Below are 22535 nucleotides of genomic sequence, written 5' to 3'. Positions count from 1 at the left end.
TTGTATAAAAAAAGAACTTGAACATGAAGGAGAAAACAAATTTTGTTAGACAAAAAAGTAATCGAAGTTAAAATTCTCAAGAATAATAAAATGGCACGTAAAATGTTATAATATAACATATGATTTGTTATTTTTAATTAGGGGTATATATTGGTTTCTTTAACTATTTATAACGACAAATCTATAAATATTTTATATTGATTCCTATAAATTTGTGTTTTTTTACTAGTTTCTACAAGCAATTAAAATCAAACTACTTTGTTGTAAAAAATGCATATACTCACACTACACATTTTGTTGACGACATTATATTTCAATTGCAATGAAGGTCTCTAGTCTTTGCTCATTTTTGAACTTTCCTAACCTTTTTTTGTGTTGCACTCTTATCCTTAACTTTCAATTCACTAGCACATTTTCTCACATTTTATTTGCTTGATTTGGACAGGGCAAATATTTTTTCTACTTTTCTATTTATTATTTAGAAACTTGAGGGATAAAAAAGTCATTTATTCCTTTCCAACATATTTTTATAGAAATTGTCATAAAAAGGACTTACTAATCAATAGAATGGATAAGAATGAAAAAATAAATCAATAAAGACATAAATGAAAGAATAATTAAAAGTTCAACAAATTAATACAACTTTTAGTGAATATAATTATCCCTATCTAAATTATAATGAAATTTTACTTCCCTATACAAATATGAGAGAATGCAGAAGTAAGGGCCTTTTTGATTTGCCCAATTTTTCATTGTAAACATTTTTTATTTTCCACCTTTTTGGCTTGCTTGATTGTAAAATTTTCTTGGCAATTCTTTTTCCTTCTCCCCCTCATCCCCTACACGTGACCAATTTTCTTGGTTTTGTGGACCCATGGGAATTGGTTTTCCAGGTAGCCTTTTTTTTTTTTTTTTTTTTGGCTATTGGAACAAATTCTATCCCCAATTATAATAAATTATGTCTATTTATTTGACAATCTTCATGAAAAACAAAATCAAACGAACACCAAAAGATAGAAAATTTCAACATTTTTCAGATGAAAAATTATACCAATCAAACACATTTAATTGACAATTCTCAAGAAAACAAGTTCTAGGCAATTTATTTCCCTGGAATTGGTTTTCTTTCCATCCAAATTCTCTTCTTGCAATTAAACGGACTTCAAGAGGCATGCAAAGGAAAAATTAACATCATCGTGTTTGTTTTGAAGAAATTCAGATGTCACGACGATATTTACGAGCTTATCATTAACTTAGTTTTCATTTGATGAATTTATACATTTTTTTATATGTTAAAAGATTTATTTTTATCAATATAATTTTACTATTTAGTTATTCGCCATTCCTTTCTGTCAATTTATAAATAGAAACATTTTTTTGAATTATGCTATTCAAACATAAGGGTTGACAGAAGTACTAACAAAATAATGTGGAAAATAGGGTTAAACAAAGGGAAAAGGGAGAGTTATTTGAATTAATTCAAATTCGAGTCAAACCCATTTCCCTCTTATTAAGCAAGTAAACCCAAAATTCATTTTATCCCTAATTTTGGCGTGATTTTAGACGTACACATTTGGAGAAACCTTTGCATCTCGTTCTCTGCTAGTTTGGAGTTGCGTCTCTCTCTCTCTCTCTCTCTCGACTGTACTTTGGGAAAATCAGACTTTTGGGTGGCTTGAGTTAGAGCTGCATCTCTTTCATTCTTTATTTTTTTTTTTTACCCCATTCTCTGATGACGTCGAAAATGGGGGAAAAAGCTACCATCCTACATTTGGCTACATATCCACTGGACCTAGCGTTGTTCGTTAGAGAATATGACCAAAAAAGGTATTGGTTTGCATTTCCTTGTTATGAATGGTTTAATAATTTGGCATTTTTTCTAGTCTAAGCTTTGTATTGTTTTGCAAAAGTCTGACTTTATGATTCTAGAGCATTCTCATTCAAAAACATGAAAGAATTGAAACATTTTTATATACCTCATAGATGTGATTTTCCTTTATTTTCATTTGAAAAATTCTTTAGCAGAGCATTATGTTGTTAGTGTTTGAAATGTAAAGTAGTGAGTTGTTGATTTTGGGGTTTTGATGTGTGATTAGTTGAGGCAGTTTTTTCTTTTTTCCTTTCAGCTACAGTTACTGTATAATGTTTATTTCTGTAATTGACTTTTATTATTTTCTCCATACGGGAAATTTTAAATGTAGTTTGATAAATTATTTCTTTGTTATGTCGCTTGCAACAGTGTAATTGATTATTATTATTATTATTATTATTATTATTATTATTATTATTATTATTATTATTATTTTACGGGGAAAGAAATTATGGAATATATGGATGACATATTTCGGTGTAGTCCAATAATGAGTGTTATGGATAATGCGAACATACTAGGTAAAGATATGTTGGTCGGAGATGGTGCTATTGTACCTGAGGTAGGTATGAAATCTAAGGATGAAAATGAAATGTTCAAGTTCTATGAAAGATATGCATACGATATTGGTTTCTTATTTAGAGAAGAATTTGAAAAAAGATGATGATGGAGTATTCAGATATGTTACCACTACACCAAAAAAGGGCTTCTGCAACAACCAAAAAATGTTGCAAAAAGTCATTTGAGCGTATGTTGCGAAACTTGATGTTGCTGTTGAAGTAAGAGTTTTTGCAGCGTTTGCAAAAGCCTATCTATTGCAACGTTTGCCAAACGTCTCAACATTTGGCAAACGTTGCACTATATAGGCTTTTGCAACGTTTTATAAATGTTGCAAAAGCCTATTTATTGCAACGTTTGTTAAATGTTGTAATAGCTTATCTATTGCATCGTTGAAAAGATGTTGCAATAGTCTATCTATTGCAAGCTATTGCAACGTTTTTTTTAAACGTTGTAGCCTATGTATTGCAACGTTTATTAAACATTCCAATAGATAGGCTATTACAATGTTGGAAAGATATTGCAATACATAGGCGATTGCAACGTTTAACAAACGTTGCAATATATAATTCACATTTTTTCATCTATGCTTAAAACACTACTAAAAATCATGTTCTTTAATCAAATAAGTCATTCAAGACAAACAAACATGTACCACCAAAATAATGAACTAACAAACATGTACTCATTAAATTTATAAAATATTCAACACATAATCTTTTCCAAAATAAAATTAAGAGTCTCCAAACATGTATTACCAAAATGTAATTAGAAAACTACAAAAATCGAAATTTAAACTTAAAATCGTCGCATGTTACTTGATCAATACCATTGCAACTGGAACAATTTTTGTCCAACGAGCCTTGCATCAATCTTACTTGAAAAAGAAACTTCTCGTTGGAGAAAGCTCAGCCTGCAATCAACGAATCCCGTAGAGGTGTTTTTAGCCAACAACCACTGAATAACAAATTAACATTCAAATAGCAAAACTTCTCCTTTTCATTGAGACATACTTAATTGTGACAAATCAAGACAATCATAAAGGCATTTCAAGTTTAGCACAAAATCATATTGCCCACACTTTAACAAATTACCCACTACAAGAATTCTAGCCTCAGCATGAAATCATGTTTCGACCATTCAATAACAAAAAACTTATTGAATGAAACCTAAGCATTAAGCCAAGTAACCTATTAATCCTCACTACCAAATCTCACTAGCTAACCAACCAATTACATGAAACCACTTCATACGTATCAACTAACCAACCAACACTAAATACTATTTGGGATGGAAAGAAAATGAAAATTGGACACGTATATGTTACAAATTCAAAAAATATACCTTAATCAAGAAGTCTAATATTGCTCTTTGGTCAAGCAATAGTACTTCCCATGGCTTCACTAAGAGTGTGAAATTCATTTGTGGGTCTGTATAGAGTCAAATTACCCATAAAGACTTCCTCAATCGAGTGGCAAGTGATGCACTTTTACACTTGGGTCTGTTGTGGTAATCTTCCCTTCTGCTACGACTTCTTCCTCCTCAAATATGTATCAATACAACAGTTGACATCTTGCATTATCTTGGAGGTAGTACTTCCCTGGACACCACTTCCTTGGTGTGACTACAAATTTATAATAAGCAAAAGTATTCTTTTTAAAATTAGAATGCTACAAACTGAATATATATTAAACAAACATTTAATAATATAGGAAACGAAAACCTGAGTAAAAGCATTTGAATTCCTATCCTCCACATTCTGTATAATGATACAAAAAATTACAAAAGTTATTATACATGTAATTGGCTATATAAAGCTATATAATCTTAAAATGTATAAAAAGTAACTACTTATAACCTGCTGAGAAAACCTGATAAATGCTTCCATTTTTTCTTCTAATGCCCTACCCTTTGTGCCTGAATCTATAATTGGCTTTCAAATTTTCTAACTCTCTCACTACTTTGTATTTGTCCATCCACCTTTGATGGTACAACTCCAAATCCAAGTCTCCTAACTCTCCCATGACGTTCAGGACCTAAAACTCGAGCGATAGCATCATCACGGATGGAATCTTTGGTAGGCGTATCGAAAATTGATGTGGCACAATTTTCAATCCTTTTCTGCACTTATGGAACTCAAATCAAATACTAGCAAGTGATACAACTAATAAAGCAAATTATGCTTAATTGAACATTAGTATAATACACGTACCAAAGTTTCGGCAACTACTTCATTAATTGGTTTTCCATCTTTTATGAGATGTCCATATTTCCATACTTCTATTCTTAACCCTTTTAAATGTGGATTCTTTTTTTCTGTAGTACAAATGTAGTAATCACATATATTGAAATTGGACAATTCAAGTAAAAAGACATGATATGTTCGTAAGAAGTACCATTTCATAAGCCACACGTGGATAACCCTTTCTACCCATAGTATGGAGAAGCTTCTTATTAGTTCGCATGTTGCTGAACCTAGAACTTTTCTCCTATTAAAAAAAGAACGAAGTACAAAACAACAATAATTAAAATAAGGGTTAAGCTTTACATGCAAATATACTTACATGAAAATCAGCAAAAAGAGTATCCTCAACAAATTTAACCCAGACTTCTTCATAGTTGACATTCTTTGGTTTAAGAAGGGTAATAGTGCGTGCTCTATTCACAGATGATTCAACTTGAGTTCTAATTTATTTTCTCAGTCTTGATTTGAATGTCTTCCAGTACTTTCCCATACATTGAAATGTCATTCTTCAATGACAATCACTGACATTGAACCTTTGACGTATTTGTGCACAAGCATGATTTTAAGCTTTTAGAAAATGGTATCATTAAGAAAGAAATAAATACAACGTAATAATCTTAAAAGGTGGTTACGAAATGTTACCTGTATGAAAGTCCAGTGCTCCATTTTAGTCTCTTCATTCGCTGAAGTCCAATCTTCAATTACAACAGGCACATGTTCTCGTACCATGGCCCTAACTACGCTAGAAATTTTTTTTGAGTTCTGCCCAACAACTTGGCCATATTGATTGAATTCTAGATTTATCTTCTGATAATTATGTTCAGGAATCATCTTCACTTGTGTTGGACCTCTTTTCTTTTTCGGAGCATTTGCAGTAGTTGGCAACGTGGTTTGTTCATCATTAGTTGGACTAGTTATAGTATTGTCTTGTTCACTGAAATTGTTTAGTCTCTTACTGTTCTCCCGAATTGCATTAGCAATTGAAGCTTTTCTTCATTTAGAACTCTTCAAAGTTTGTTTAGTTGGCTTTAAGAATACAACATTGAAACATAAACGCAATTATATTCAAAACTTAGCTTATATCTTATGTATTATAAGAAAACACAATTACCCGAGCCTTGTCCATCGTACAAAATGTATTTCGGATTGAAACGATTCTCTAGAGCTAGAATAAAAATCTGCAACATCAAAACAAATGGATGTTATTCAACATTTCATCGCAATATGAATGGATAGATAAATCTCATGTCAAAATATTCTAGAAAAATTGATCATTATGTAAAAAGTATGTTGTCTACAAAAAAGGGAGTTACCAAACTACTTTACGTATCATACAGTACGCCTTCAACATCTATCCTTGCATAATTATCGTCTTCATCATGGTTGTTTGTAATTGGCTGTGATATATCTAGTGGAATAGTTACCTCATAATTAGTATCTTCTTCCATGCATCAAAGTCTCTTTGTGACGCTTGCAAAGCTACATACCAACTAGATGTTTCATTTTTCCTAGAATAAAATACTTGTTTCGCCTCATTGCCAAAATGAATAGATCATTTTCAAATTGTCTGTGTCCCTCGTTAAGGTTAACCAAAGTGAATCCATCTTTCTTTTTTATTCCATTGACAATATTTACCCAATCGCACTTAAATATTGGAACATGAAACGTATTATAGTCAAGCACTATAACGTCACGCAAAACGCCATAATAAAAAACTTGCCCAACTATTTGTGCATTAACTTTTGCACTAGATCTACATATGGTCATTGCTTCAACTAAAACGCTACTATTTTGGCGAGATTTTTCTGCATCTTTAGTGTGAAATCGAAAACCATTTATAACAAAACTAGTATATGACACGGATTGATACCTAGGACCACGTACAAGCCACTTCAAATTGTTCGAAACTTTGTCCGTCAATAGTTGAATTTGAATCTGTTATTATGTTAAAAATGTTAGAAATAAAAGAATAAATAGCACAACTTTGAGACATTGATTTGTTGATGTGTATTCCAACCTTATCATCCAACTAGACAGTAAAAAGTATCAATGTGCTTCTTATTCAATAAAGTTTCATTTCTTTCCAGTCGTTTGTCAAAACTCTTCAATTCATCCATATGCATCCTAAGGTGAATATAATATATCAAAAAATGTGGTTAACTACTTAAAATTATTAAACTCGATATTTAATAAACGTACTTTATGTATGGTTGAACTTCTGTACTATTCAGTAACACGTAGCGAGAGCAACTTTCAACATCTCATTGGATAGTATAATTGCCTTCCCTTTAGAAATTGTACACCCCTGTAACTAGAAACTTAGTCTCGTATTCTTCATTGTGTACAGGCTTAAAACCTATTTTAGATGCTTGTGTTGTGTATTTGCTACAAAACTTCGCATTTTCTTCAACAATAGATCGTTCAGCTATGCACCTTTCAGGCCATGTACGATTCATAACAGACCCTTTAAACACTTTCATTTATCTCTCAAATGGGTAAATCCAACAATGTTGTACTGGTCCACATAGATGAACTTCTCTCCCAATATGGATTGTTAAATGAACCATCAAAAAAGGAAGGCGGGAAGTACCTTTCCAACATGCATAAAGTTGTAGAAATGTCCTCCTTTAATTGTTCAACCTTATTTCTATCTACAATTCCTTGACATATTTTCTTGAAAAATGAACTTAATTTAAAAATGGAATTCCTTGGTCCTTTAGGTAGAAGCCCTCTCAACGCAACTGATAATAATTGTTGCATTAACATATGACAATCATGAGACTTCAACCCAGCTATCTTACATTCTTCTACCGATATGCAAATTCCAATATTAGATCCATAACCATTAGGTAATCTCAAGTTTGCAAGCCTTTTGCAAAAAAATTACTTTTCTGCTTTTGATAAGGTATGAGGAACAGCTGGTAGATAGAATTTATTTCCTCTACTATGAGGATGTAAATCATACCTAAAATTCATTTCTTCCATGTCTTTACGAGAGTTAATGCCATCTTTAGATTTTCCTTTGACATCCAAAAGTGTACTGATGATACTTTCACAAATATTCTTCTCCATATGCATCACATCCAAATTATGACGTACAAGTAAAGTCTGCAAATCAAACGCCAATGGAGTCATAAAAACTATACACAATTATAAGTATTGAATAAAAATGAAGGAAATATCACAGCAATTACCTTCCAATATGGTAGATTGAAAAATATTGACCTATTCTTTCACGTTACATTAGATTGAGTTGTATTCTTCTTTCTCTTCCGTTTCCCACTTTTTCCCCAGTGGTTTGTAATTTTATCAACTTCAATGAAATCTTCTTCACCTTTTTTTTATCTGTGGCCTAATACCATGTTCAATATGTCCATTAAACCAGCTCATTTTCATGCGAAACAGATGATCAAACGCGAGGAATTTTCTATGTCCCATGTACGCAAACTTCCTACCATATTTCAACCATAGTGAACATGTACTCTCACGACAAATAGGGCATGCAATTTTTCCTTTGATGGGCCACCCAGAGATGTTTTCAAATGCAAGAAAATCATGTATTGTCCATATCAAAAAAGCTTTTAAGTTAAATGTAGACTTTGTAATAGCATCATACATATCAACCCCATCATTCCATAACAACATTAAGTCATCTACAAGTAGAGCCAAATAAACATCTATGTCATTACCTGGTTGTTTCAGTCCTGGGATCAATAAACTCAACATCAAACTTTCATTTGACATGCAAATTAAGGGAGGCAAGTTATATATAGTTAAGATTATTGGCCAACAACTGTATTTAGAGCTAAGATCTTTGAAAGGATTAAATTCATCAGTAGCAAGACCTAATCTAATATTTCGAGGATCGGATGCAAAATTTGGCCACCTTCGATTAATCATTTCCCAACTCAATGAATCAACTGTATGTCTAATCTTACCGTCTGAACTTTTATTATTTGAGTGTCATCGAAGTTATGTTGACATCTCATATATTCCAAACATCCTTTTCAATCCTAGTATTATAGGAAAATAATGCAAGACTTTTGCTCGAATATTTTTCTAAAATTTTTTGTTCGTTTGTTAATTTTCCATCTCGAGCAATCACATTTTGGACATAATTCAACATACTTAAGCACCTTTCTATATAGACAACAATCATTTAGGCAAGCATGTATCTTTTCATAGTCAAGATCAAATGTATTGACAAGTTTTTCATCTCGTAAAATGAGTTTGGAAGTATATTATTCTCTGGCAACATGTGTCGAACAAGATTTATAAATTCATCAAAACCATTATCTGATAACCCATGTGAAGCTTTATGTTTAAAAATTGCAATCGAAGCTGACATATTTGTAAATGCCCTGCAACTAAGATATAAAGGAGTTTCAACATCATTAACTAAACTTTCAATCTCTTCATCTCTTCCATCAGGATGGTTTTCATGATCTGCATCATGTTGTGCATAGAAATCCTTAAACATCCTACTCGACTTAAGCATTTCTACAACATTCTGATTTGATGCACTTGCTCTCCATGAAATACCCAAGTAGTATATATAGGATCCATACCTTTAATAACCAAATGTTCATAGACTGTATCATAATGATGATGCATTAGATTCCTACACTTAACGCAAGGACATAGTATCATTTCTTAATTGGATTTTTTACAAGCTCGTTTAACAAAATTCTGTGCTCCATCGCTATATGGTCTTGAAAATCTACGAGTAAATCTTTATGATCATTATACATTGAAATTATTTTCATTTGGTAACTAGGTTCATAAGATCTAATTTCAGATGATAACCTTGATAATTGTAGCCACTCTTTGTCTATTATACGCAAAGCTACTATCCAACACTGAACATCGCAATATTCAAAAAATAGACGTGCAGGATTAAGTTCCAACTAACAGATATTAACAGGACAAAGGTAAAATAGTAGAAAGAAGAAAATTGACGCAATATATCTTAGGTATAAAAGCAATTCTCCTTTGGCAAAAAAGAAATATGCCTTTGCATGTATACCTTGTCAAATAATCCAATCAATGATATTGTTCTAAAAACGATCAAAATATAATTTATTAAGCCGATAAGGCAACAAAAATAATTCATTAAGCCAGCAAGGTAATAACAACAATCGTTAAGCCGACAAGGCAACATAAACAAATAGGCGACAACATTCAATTCAATATTTTGCCGGCAAGGCAATAACTAGAGAGATGGGGACATTTACTTACTAGGGTGTATTGAAGCTTTTGCTTTTCCTACGTGTCTGTGGAATTAAGCTTGTTGACACTTGACAATTAAGCCTGTTGACAAATGACAACGAAGAAGAATTTCGCGTTAAAATTTAGAATGAACTTTTAGTCCACTCTCTTAATTCACATTGTAATTTAAGAAAAATAAGGTCATTAGACGGAAGTATATAAAATGGTATTTCACTTTCTCCTTTCGACTCCCATTTAAAGCTTGTTGTAACCTTTTTTAGCCAAATAATTCAGGGCTAATGTTTTCCTGCACATCAACTTCATGCTTTTGCCTTTATTTTTCATGAATCCGTAAGAAGAATGATGTCTTTGTTATGTGCCATTGTGAGGTTGTTGGGGATGTCTAAAGTCAGGCACTGAAGTATGTTATATACTCATTACTTATCTCATGTCTAACTGGTATGAGACTCTATTCACACTTTCCTAAAATCTTCAATATTATGTTCCTCTAAGAACGTATATTTTAAAACTCTCTATGTAGTACTTAAGAGTATCATACTGTCATAGGGATCAACAAATTGTACTATAAACTAGAGACATTGCACATTATTCCTATCTTACACTCCACAAAAATTCAACATCCCGTCTAGTGCAATGAGTAAATAATTTTTTAAACAGTATTCTGTAGGTGACCGGAAAGCTGGAGAGAACTGGTAAAACAGCTGCGAGCTTCTGCCAATACTAGTAACATGTAGGAAACAAAAACACATGAACAAGTAATAATGGATAAGAAGTCTGCAAAATTCAAGTTCCTCTAAAATGGACCTACCATTTGAAGTCCAACCAGTTATATGCAATATATCACTTTATTTCAAGCCACAAAGTTTTTTTGGTCCCATTAGATTCATACACTTATACATGATAGGAGATAGCATTCCTCTTATTTTTAATCATCAGTTCATTTTTTTTTTTGTCCCTAAACAATCAAATTCTTCAAAGAGATAGAGAGGAAAAAATGATCAGTTTATATGCTCAATCTCATTTATCCACTGCTACCCTAATCCTTTTCACTTGCATATGGATTCCATTCCATCAAATAAAACAGGCAATCCTTATCATTTTTGGCTTACTCTTCTATGCATTTTATCGAGGGGATAATGTCCATTGTCGGGAAGAGCCAATATTAGTAGTACTAGATCTTCCGGTGTGCCAATTTCAAGATTTGGATTTAACACAGTAACACTCAATTTGCGATAATTACAAAGTAACACTCAACCCTCGTCACTCAGCCATTAGTTATGCAGTACTACTCGCCCATTTCAATTTGCTATAAACCCTCTTTAAAGAACTTTAACACAGTAACACTTAACCCTCATCAGCCATTCCATTCCCTTAATCCCTTTCCCTTCCAATAGCCAACTCTTTCCAAAAACTTCTCTAAAATTCAATTACAGTACACCCCACAGCCTACGTACAATAAAAAAGACCATTTATCAATTAAAATCAAGCCATCAAAATTATAATAAGTAAATACGTAAATGTAAAGGGTAAAAAACTAAAAGAATTGAACTCACTAGGGAAGGAAACTCGAACTCACTGTTTTGACAACAAAAATGCCCAAGCCCCAGCCAGTAGCCACTCGATAGAAGGAGGCCACTCGGTGTTTGAACTCATTGGGAGTCTGAGATAGTGGCCAGTGGGACTCAAGCCTCGAGGCTCCGCGCCTCCGCCGCTTTAGCGAAATGCGAAGCCAAGTAGCCAACTAACCAAGCGAGAAACTGGAAGACTGGAACTAAAACTCTGGAAGACTGGAAGAGTTGAAGTCTGGATTCTGGAAGTCTGGAACTAGAGCTGGAAGTGGAAGAAGGAGAAGTCGAGCGAGAAAGAAAATGGAATGGATTTCAATTTGGGAATTTTGGGGATAATGGATCAGGATTGCAGGCTTGAGCTTGAGCTTGAGAGTTTTGGATTATAAACGAGTATTCAAATTACAATTTTGTTTGGGCCAAAAAATGGAGATGGGTCAATTTTATTTGGACACGGGCTGCTCACAAAAATGAATGGACTAAACCAAACAAAAAAAGGAAACTAATGGATCTATGCTTGGGCGAGCACACTTAAAAAATAAGCAAAAATTGACCCAAACGTCGGGTTGGTTCAGTTCAGTCAGTTTTGGTGGGTTGGTGATGAGGTTTGTGTGGAGGAATAGACACTTGCGTATATGGAATACTTGGATGGTCAGCGTTCGAAGAAATTGGCATAACTTTTGCATACGGTATTCGTTTTGGGCCCATAACCCCATTCTGAAAAGCTTATGATGATTCTAGATGAACTCACCGCTTCGTCATGATGTATGATGGATTTTGACCGTTTGAATTCGTTTATTAGGTCAAAACGGTATTTAATGTTTCGTAGTTTATTATTTTCCGTATTTGTTATTCCCACTTTGTAACCCAGCCCATTAAAGGACTGCTGACCTATTAGATTATCTATTCTTTTCGTATTTAAGACTCTAAAAATGTCTCCTATTGTTTTTTATTGTTCATGAAATAAGAAAAATGTTTGTTTCTTGCGTTCAATCGGCTTGAGTTATAAGTATTGTGTGTTTGTAGATTCGATCTACATCAGTTAGGTTGGATTTTGCCCACCTCTAGTTGTAGTAGTTGAAGTTGACGAGAGGCAGAGGTGCGAGACTGAAGCGTGGATAATGGCGAGGTGAGGTTGAATTGGGAGTTAAGGACTGCAACATTTTTCTCTTGGGCTTCTAAATTGAAAGGCCCAACAATCCAAAAAAAAGGCCCATTAAAGGACTGTTGGCCTAGTAGGTTATCTTTTGCACCATTTAAAAAGCATTGTAAAAAATCTACCTTTTACAACGTTTAAAAAACGTTGCAAAAAGTCTATCTTTTGCAACGTTTAAAAAACATTGCGAAAGGTATCTTTTGCAACATTTTTGGAAAGTTGTGAAAAGGTAGACTTTTTGCAATTTCCAAAAATGTTGCAAAAGATACATTTCGCAACATTTATTTTAAAAATGTTGTCAAAACTCAATTTTATTGACTAATTACAACATTCATTTATTCAAATGTTGCAATAGACCCTTTTAACAACACTTAACTACCGAATGTTGCCTTTTATATGTTGCAATAGACCATTTTTGGTGTAGTGTACATTTGTTTGTAGTTATGGAGGGAAAAGAGTTAAAAATGCTAGCGATTCTTTGAAGTCGTAAGCAACAATTCAAAGTGGATGTAAAGCCATGATAAATGTATATTCAGATATTTGCGATATATAAATAATCAAAACGGTATATTCCGACCACATTCATGAAAACTAGCCCTTCAAAGTTCAGGCCATATTGATGCAACCGAAAATTGAGTGCACGTGTGAAACGACGACTTGAAGTAAATGACATGGCTGGATTTTTGTTACACAAAAGTTACAACTTTACAATCATTCAAGCAAATGAATATGAGTGTATGACTTGCATAGAAAATGATTGTCAAATCTATATTGAAATAATTAGGCGTTTAAAATTTGAAGAATAAGACACAGCAGCAAATACAATTATACTTTTCTAAAATGCAAGAACGGTGCTCGAGCTTCTACTTTGTTATGCATTTGTAGGGATGACAGTAGCTCGGCCCTTTAACCCATGAACTCGGCTCGGGCTCGTGGCGAGCTAGGCTCGAGCTTGAGCTCGGGGGTGAGCTTGTAATTTTTTTAATTTTTTTGGGTAAATTTGTACATTTTTTGTCAATTTACATATTTTTTTACAAGCTCGTGGGCTCGTCAAAAATGGCTCGTGGGATTGAGCCTCCTGCTCGGCTCGGGCTCGTCAAATGCCCACGAGCCAAGCGGCCGAGCCGACAAACCGCTCATCCCGTTTGACATCCCTATGCATTTGGATGAAGGGTTGCGGCTAAAAAACATTTTCTAGGCAGATAATAGGAGTAGGCAAACATATAAGGAGTTCGATGTTGTCACCTTCGACACCACATACCTCACTCTTTTTTTTTTTACCCTTTTTGTTGTAGTGAAGTATCATGGACAATTGACACTCCTTGGATGTGGTCTGGTATCGAATGAGGATACATATACATTTGTGTGACTATTTTGGACATGGCTATAATGTGTGCATAGACAAGCTTTCCATGTGATAATTACAGATCAAGACAGGACTATAAAAATACAATTCAGATAGTGTTCCCCAATATAAAGCATAGATGATGTTAAGAAATTACCAGTAAAGTTTGGATACCAAATGAATAAAAGTTCAATATTTCCTACTATGCACAATTTAGTTATTTTATAATTCAATGAGGATTCATGGTCATTTGTAAATGTTGGAATCCTGATGTAGTGGCGAAGTACATCAATAACTATTTTACATCTTTGAATCATTAGAAAGAATGTATATACATAAGAGTTGACGACATGATTTTATGCTAATGCATTCAATGGATGACAATAAGTTGCAAAATATTATTCCTGATTTCAAACTACAAATACATATATTTACATAAGTGAAGAACATAGTACAACGTTCATTTCAATTACAAATACATACATTTACATAAGTGAAATTGCAATTTAATTTAAAGGAAACTACTTCAGCTCAGGTCAGCTCATTTCCAATCTTATCCCCTTTAGTTACATGCTCTTTCTTTGAGTATAGTCATGTTCAAAGAAATCTCCACGTCTTGTTCCTCAGTTAACCGACATCGAGTTTCGAACATGCAAAACAAAACTTGAGTACTGGTAACAGAACTTGACTCACCACTCATTTCTACCTTGTTGACCCACTCCCAAAAATCACATTTCACACTACACATATTAAATAGTCTACCTTTGTTCTTAGTATTCTTCTCCATCTCAAAGCATTTCAGAAAAAAAGATGTTTACACTATGGGCAGGGGCGATTGTTCTGGGCATTCCGCAAAAAAATGCATTTTCAGTCTACTGTTATGACAGACTCCATAATTTTTTCTCTCATGGTAAGTTGAAATCAAACACCTAACAAGATGATAAGCACAACATATATATAAACAAATGAAAACCTAACGATACAAGCAAAATACTCTTGTCTACCATTCTTCTAAACCCAAAACAAAAGTCATGGAAAAACGAAAACCTGATTCATGAATACTTTTATTATTTTGAGTTTCACAAGACGTGTATAAAATTTGATTTTATCGACAATAAACTGTTTATGAACATCATCCAAAAATAGGCTCAATCTCTTAGCCCAGATTCAGTGAGTATGCTTTCAAGCTTGGCATTTCTAAGGTAACTATCAATCCTAGATTGATTCTTGCCATCATACTTTGCTTATTGCATAGTTTTAACACTATGTTCAAACTTTACATATATGAAAGGACTGGTGTAACTAATTCTTTTAGCTAACATTGGATGGCATGCCAATAGCATGTTTGGGCTAAGCTTAATCTTCAATAAAGTCTACAGGTGATTTTTTTTGTTCCCAAACATGTTTCAACAAATTTTTTTCCACACACTACTAATTTTAAATTTTCACCAATATAAAAGAATTCACTTTAAAAACTTATTCATAAGCAAGTAATTTTTTTAAAGCCCATCCACAATTGCACCAACGCTAAAGGATTATTGAAAGAACAAGATTTTCGATAACATGAAGAGATTATTAAATGAATATGGGTCTCCTTTAAACCTTGGATTAAAAAAAAAAAACCATGGCCACGTCCAACTACAAATTTCTTCCAAATCTCCTACAATTTCACCTTTGAAACTGCAATCTTTGTGATTGGATCTAGTCTGACTTTGACTTATATGTAATGTACCTGAGTTTTTTGTAGATTTGGTTAGAGAAGATGGGTCATGGGGGCTAAGAATCAATGAAAAGCTGACGAATGTTGCAGAAACGAAAGGTCGAACATGTCAACGACATGCATTCCATTGCGGTCGACAGTGTCTCTCTCGTAGCTGGAGAAGACAGATAAGGAGTGCCGCATAGAGGAGTCGATGGTTTTTGCAATATGAAGGAAAACTTTGAGATGAAAAGGGTTATGATTTGGGGGTGAAACATATTATATTTTTTGGGCTGGTTTAACTCAAATTATTATCAAATTAAATTTGGCATCCTGTTTTTTAAACAAGTCACCTCACCATGTCAAACCACGTGTCAACCAGTTCTGGCACCATAACGCGATTGATGTAACTATGTCCGAATTATTCATTATATCCAGGGCAACATGGGCCCTGGACGTTTAGCATCTTTCAACTAGGTCTATTCCACCATGGATTACTCCATACGTATAGGGCATTTTGTCGCCAGGCGAAACACCCAACCCCCACCTATTCCATGTCCCCCTAGTAGCGTACAGCGCCACGCATAGCATGATTTTTCCACCATTGCTCATGTAATAGGTTGTCAGCAGTCAGCACCTAGAGAGGGATCAAAATTAAGCAACTCTCACAAATGGGAATGGATGGTGGGTCTTGGGTCTATGCCGTGACAAATAGGAAGTGTAAATGGGCTAGAACTAGATCCACAACATTGAATTTAGAATAGACGATGGCATCAATCTATGAATGAGCCGATTCGGTTCTTTAGTGAACTAGATGAGGACTACCAATCCCCGGGTAATTGATGCAAAATGTTCTTATTGTTTGTCTTTATTGAGCTTTTTTCTTTCTTTCATATTTGTTTATTTAAATAGGAGTGTAAATCATCATTGTACAAGATTTTTAACAGGGGAGAAAATGGTAAGAATGTTTTGTGCAACTAAATGTCAATTTGAGAATCCCAAATATCATAATTGACACAATATAAACGACCAATGCAATAAAGACAAATGATTCGGACATTTTGTGTCCATTATCCATCAATCTAGAATAGCGAGCCTGAGATCCAATTAGCCTAATAGTTTAAGGTCTCGTGTTTAACTATACTTGAAAAGAATTTAGACTTTCGATTGTAATATTAATGTTTGTGATTGAATTCGAAGAGTATGCTTACAAATGAATTCTTTGAAATAATAATAATGAGGTCATTATTCAAGGTTTCGAAGTAGATAACTCCTAACGAACATTTTTTTTCGAGAATGCATTTTTTCAAGTCTCATTTTCAACCATACATTCTTTCATAAAATGATTGTACACGTATTTCAAAAAAAATTCCTTACTTTTTAACCACACATTCTCTAAAAAATCACGATTCAATAATACATTTTACCCCAAAATGTGGATTTACAACATTTTAAATATTCTAAGTTATTGCTGAACACGAGTCACATTGAACGAATTCAGGCTCCATTATGTACAATAAAAATAGCATTATTCTTTTGCTAGTAAGGTCAACTTACTTTAGAACATTAAACTCATTGATCTTCTAATTAAAAAGAAATTTATTTTACTAATCAACTTAATTGACAATATATTAGTTGTCTATGTGCTGACATCCAAAGATGCGCTCATTTGGATTATAAATAAATCAATTATTATCAACTTAATTGAATGGTAATTATGAAATAAAACTAGCCAGGTCCGTTAATCAGTGAGGTTTAGAATGCAGATTATACCTGTTATATATTTAATTAATGTTTTAGTATATATTCCAGAAGGATAAGGTGAAGCTGGCTTTGCATGAAAACTGGTCCATATTCATTAAGATAAGGCACAACAATCTCCTGAAGACAAGGAACTACGCTAATTCCAATGCCAGCTTTGATTTCATGTAATTAATATTGCATCTTGCATTGTCTGGAGAAAGAAAAAAGGAGGAAAAACATGTGAATATGATCTTCATCGAGTTTCTGAATTATTCCCAATTAGCTAATCATCATTTTTGAACATATTCAAAAACTTAGATTACCGAACTAAAGAATGTCGGTGGCTATGGCCATCTACCAAAATATAAGCAACAATAACTAGGGAAACACACAGATGCAGAACTATTATTCGTGATTTATTAAACAGTGAACTACTAGTACAAATATTCATGATCGAAAAGTACTGAATTCTCTTTCGAAAGGAAAGCTGAGAAAGGGAATTTGGCTCAAAATTGCCCGTTTTTATTGATTATAGGGTTTCTATGTATTCGAAAGTTACTGCTACGTAGGTTTTCATACCAACACTTGATACAATTAAGTCACTTGATACAATTCGGGAGGAAGTTAATTTTAGTTTCACATTTATTCAGATTAAATTGTTAAGTATTGGTTAATGTGTCCTAAATTCAAAAATAATGTTATCCGTCCCTGATTATTTTAAGTATCGGTATAATGTAAAAATGAAGTCACAATCATATTGTTCAATGCATAAAAAGGATCCCATGTTTTCTGAACAAGTCAACAACAATACAACTTTTTATATAGACTGAAATTGAATAACGTTACTTTAAATTAAAATATGAGGATTAAAAATTGTCATTCATATCTCTATGAATGACTGGGCATTGGAGACAGACACAAACACAGAAGTCCAAACCTACCAATCTACCATAATTTCGGTCATTTATAATGTGTTTTGGAGCTTTTAAAATGAGGATTAAAACTTAAAGGAGAGCTCAAACTCTTCCAACTGTTACATCAAACCATGAAGCTTGGGCATTTCTCTCGGAGCAGTGTGTTATGTAGTGATACATGTCAAAATTTGTCATTCTTTGAACGTTGTGGGATACACGTCCAACATGTCACATATCGTGTCTTGTTTTCTAGAAAAGTTGAATCTGCATGACCATATCATGTAATGTCTCTTATTCGTCTATATTCGGCATACATTATACGGTATATATGATACTCTAAAGCAAGTTTAATTAGGTGATTTAAGACATAGGTGTACTAGTGGAGAATCAAGGCTGGAGCCTGTTATAGATCAAGCGAATGTAAGATATAATATAAAAATTAAAAAGATTAGAATCCACGTGCTAATGGATTCTTAAGTGTGTACGAAACTGGGAAGGAAGGACACCTATTCAAACTAGACTGTATATAAGATATATGGTGAGGAATCCGAGACGACGTGCATTGGCGAAAGAACCGCCGAAGGTTTTGCTGATTTCCCCCTTTTTATCTAATTACACTACTCTCCTCTCTCTTCTTCCATTTACTAAAAACTCTGCCAGCTAACAAACCCCATAAGTATACAAACTTGTCTCATTTAAACTTTGAGTTATGCTACAATGACAAAGAAGATCTACAAAGTTAGGTTACAAAATATAATCTATACCAATTATTTCAAAAACAGATTTTTAAATCATTTGAAATCAAGGGTTTAAATTTTGTCAACACATTTTGGTACTCCACTTTTGTACACCAACTTTGTAGGAGTAGAATTATTCTTAAACTTTTAGATGACCTAATTTAACATGCATAATTGATAATACCGTAGAGTCTTTCTGCTTCTAAACTCTTGAATTTGTTGGACCGGCTTATTTAAAAGTTCAAATTATTGAAGAAAAAATGAAATTATATATTTTCAAAAACACGTGGAGGCCATACTCATTTTTTCATCTAAGACAGCAATAAGATTTGAACCAATATCATGTTGAACTAACTCGTTTAAAAACTTAAGTGATTGACATATTTATTTATTTAATGTCTTCAATGTGGATCGATGTACTTCATGTTCATCAACTATATATAGTTAATTCACAATTCTTTTTTTCTTTGTCAGAACACGAATATATACTAGTTAACCCTTACTACTAATATAGGGCCACAAAAGTTGAAAACCCTCATTTTTCTATTTCCAAATTCTGAAAACCTCTGCTAGTAGTTTGTATTCGATTCTGTTCTTATTCAATGGCACTGGCCAAGGACCCTATGCCTCATGATTCAACTTTGGGTTCAGTCCAAGCCACTGCATATTATGGAAATAATTTTGGAGGATCATCATTTCACTCTTCCATAAATCCTTCTGCCGAGCTCAATGGAATGGATGAGCCCCAGAAAATGGCATTCCAAGAGGGCGAAAAAGTAGCCGTTTTTGCAAAGAATTTTACTATGAGCAATTCTTCTTCAGTATCCAGTCCTAGCAGCTCGAATTCTAATGGATTAGGGTACCTAGTGGCACCATATCTGTCTGAAGAAGGTCATACAATAATTAGCTTCAAACCTGAGTATGGTAATTTCATGCAAACCGGTGTATCATTGCTTATTTTTGAGCAAAGCAAAGGCTTGAAAATGAGTAACCAACAAGATGATTATTCAGTATGGGAAGACAATTTGCACGGTAATTATCAGTATCAGTTGAATCCCAAGTGCAGCACCCCCACTCACAGCCTAATAGAAACATCCAACAGCCTAAATGCCATCGGCTATGGCTCTCCGGGAAGTGGAGGGCAATTTAGGTGGCTAAATACTGAGGCAAATACACATACTAATGGAATTCAAGAGAGTGCTAGGCAAGAAACTGGCTCGAATAAACGCCCAATTATGGTAATACACTGAACTTCAGCAGTAAATTCTTTAAATATAGAGTTGCATGCATAAATTTCTGAGTTAATTCTTTTCACAGGGAGAGAATTCGCAGGCTCATAAGAAGCAATGCACTGTTGCTTCAAGCGTTGGTTCAAAGAATAAGCACAAACCAAAGTCAACACCTGCGAAGGATCCACAAAGTATTGCAGCCAAGGTTTGCTTCTTTTTGAAGTACTTAATCTTATTTTGGCTGGATTATAAGTTATCTGCAAATCAAGCAAGATCAAAAAGGGAAATTAAAAGGCTAACTAGAAGCATGTTTGTATTGTAGAATCGAAGAGAGCGGATCAGTGAGCGGCTTAAGATACTCCAAGATCTTGTCCCCAATGGCTCCAAGGTAGTAATCCGTTCTTCTTCGTGTAAATTTGTTAGAAATTTTTAGAATATATATAGTTTATCCTTAAATTTTCGTCTGAAGGTTGATTTGGTTACTATGCTGGAAAAAGCAATCAGCTATGTCAAGTTTCTCCAATTGCAAGTGAAGGTGTGTTTTATTGCCAATTTTCTTGTTACCAAAGCCCAATTCTATATGTGAATCAAATATGGCTTCAATTATAGATATTTTCTGTACCTTTCTCAGACCTTTAGTCGGATATTTACAGGTATTGGCAACTGATGAATTTTGGCCTGCGCAAGGTGGAAAAGCTCCTGAGCTTTCTCAGGTTAAAGAAGCCATTGATGCCATACTCGCGTCTCAAGTAGACAGGAATTCAAGCTCAAAATGATGCATAAGTTCCTCAAGAAGAAGAAGAAGAAGATGTCAAAAGGAAAAATCAAGAAAATAAATATGCAAAGCCCCTGCTTGACCCACGATCTTTAAAAACTTATTTTTCTTCCAACTTATTTTCAACTAAATATTTTTTCAATAAAATAATTTTATACGTAAACCAAATACTTTTTCATACTTTTAAATCACATATTCTCAACAAAAAAAAAATAAAAAAAAAATCTAAAAAAAAAAATAAAAAAATCACTATTATAGAATCTATTCTCCCAAAAAATGAGATCAAACAAACCCATAATATGATGCTCCAAAATCAACATGAGGCTGATAGGAGTGAATTGCAGCTGTATATTTTGGAAGTTGTTAATTAATTTTCTTGATTCTTCTTGTTATCATTAACTTGTAATAGAATCTTAAGCTAAATTTAAAGCATGAATCTATCTAATTTTTATTACCTTTCATTCGTTTAACCATGGGTGAGTCTACGGTGGGGGCAATGGGATTTGCTACCTCCACACTAAATTTGAAATCCAAGATTTTGCAATAGATTTTTCAATATTATTTTACACAAGATTTACACAAAAATAATAATAATAATAATAAATAAATAAATAAAATCCTTATAATTCCAATGTATTTTGACTTAGTGATAAAGTTACATTTAGAACATCTTTTATCAGTTTATAATAGATCTGTATATGGCCAGAGTATCAAAAACAAATTTCATTAATTAAAAATTGTTTTTGCTGCATAAAGGTTGCCAATTCACTGTGATTAGAAGATTATCAGTACTAATCCAACTGGATTTGACTTCTTAATTATATTATAATACATTATGATTAACTTGGCAATTAAAATTATAAAGCAATGTACTGCATAGTTTGGTTGAATGTACTAGATACTTACATGGACGTTATACATAGCATATATACTCAAAATAATAAGAAAAAGAAAAACTAAAACAATATTTTATGACAATATTCTGGAATTACTAATCTTGCGTCGTTACTTAAATAGTTAAAAATTAAACGAATATTGAAAATAATATCAAAATAGATAAAAGTCTTGAATTCATATCGATCGCTCAACATTTTTGAAAATTCAACATGTTGGTTTGGAGAAAAATAAATTGGTCTGGACATAGGGAAACATGTTGAAGATATAGAAATTAAGAATAATTTTTTCTATCTAAACTATTGATGATCGTCAGTCTACATAAATGAAGTCCATCAACATAATTCCCTTCAATCTGCATTTGTATTGAATTGTTCTTTTAATATAAAAGTTTGCGAAGTAAATTTTTCCAACGCTAAATGACTGCTGCAATCCACAATTTTTACCACTTTGGCACTGTTATATTACCATTTCTTCTTGACCTACCATTCTTAACTTACTATAAATTATTTGTAGCGTCTCTAATGACGATTTCCAATCAAAATTAGTTATACTGATGTAAAATTTGAAAACTAC

At 33.2% G+C, this 22535-nt stretch overlaps 1 protein-coding gene across 1 annotated transcript; it reads left to right on the top strand.

Annotated features, from left to right (window-relative positions):
- Nucleotides 1-19606: 19606 nt before the first annotated feature.
- LOC111372624 (putative transcription factor bHLH086) lies at nt 19607-21082 on the top strand. The gene is made up of 5 exons (XM_022995005.1): nt 19607-20299; nt 20379-20495; nt 20613-20678; nt 20760-20825; nt 20944-21082. Exons 1-5 carry the CDS (start codon nt 19664-19666, stop codon nt 21064-21066), a joined length of 1008 nt encoding a protein of 335 aa, XP_022850773.1. The 5' UTR covers nt 19607-19663; the 3' UTR covers nt 21067-21082.
- The last annotated feature ends 1453 nt before the right edge of the window (nt 21083-22535 follow it).

Source organism: Olea europaea, unplaced genomic scaffold, assembly GCF_002742605.1.
Source record: "Olea europaea var. sylvestris unplaced genomic scaffold, O_europaea_v1 scaffold1019, whole genome shotgun sequence".
Taxonomy (NCBI): domain Eukaryota; kingdom Viridiplantae; phylum Streptophyta; class Magnoliopsida; order Lamiales; family Oleaceae; genus Olea; species Olea europaea.
Note: the sequence above shows the minus strand (reverse complement) of the source record. Positions and strands in the feature narration are given on the sequence as shown.

Bases quoted from the DNA above. Each gene is read 5' to 3' on its own strand.
- LOC111372624 (XM_022995005.1), top strand. From the start codon at position 19,664: ATGGCACTGGCCAAGGACCCTATGCCTCATGATTCAACTTTGGGTTCA. The intron at 20,679-20,759 runs GTAGTAATCCGT...TTTCGTCTGAAG, and splicing joins TTGTCCCCAATGGCTCCAAG to GTTGATTTGGTTACTATGCT. The intron at 20,826-20,943 runs GTGTGTTTTATT...GGATATTTACAG, and splicing joins TTCTCCAATTGCAAGTGAAG to GTATTGGCAACTGATGAATT.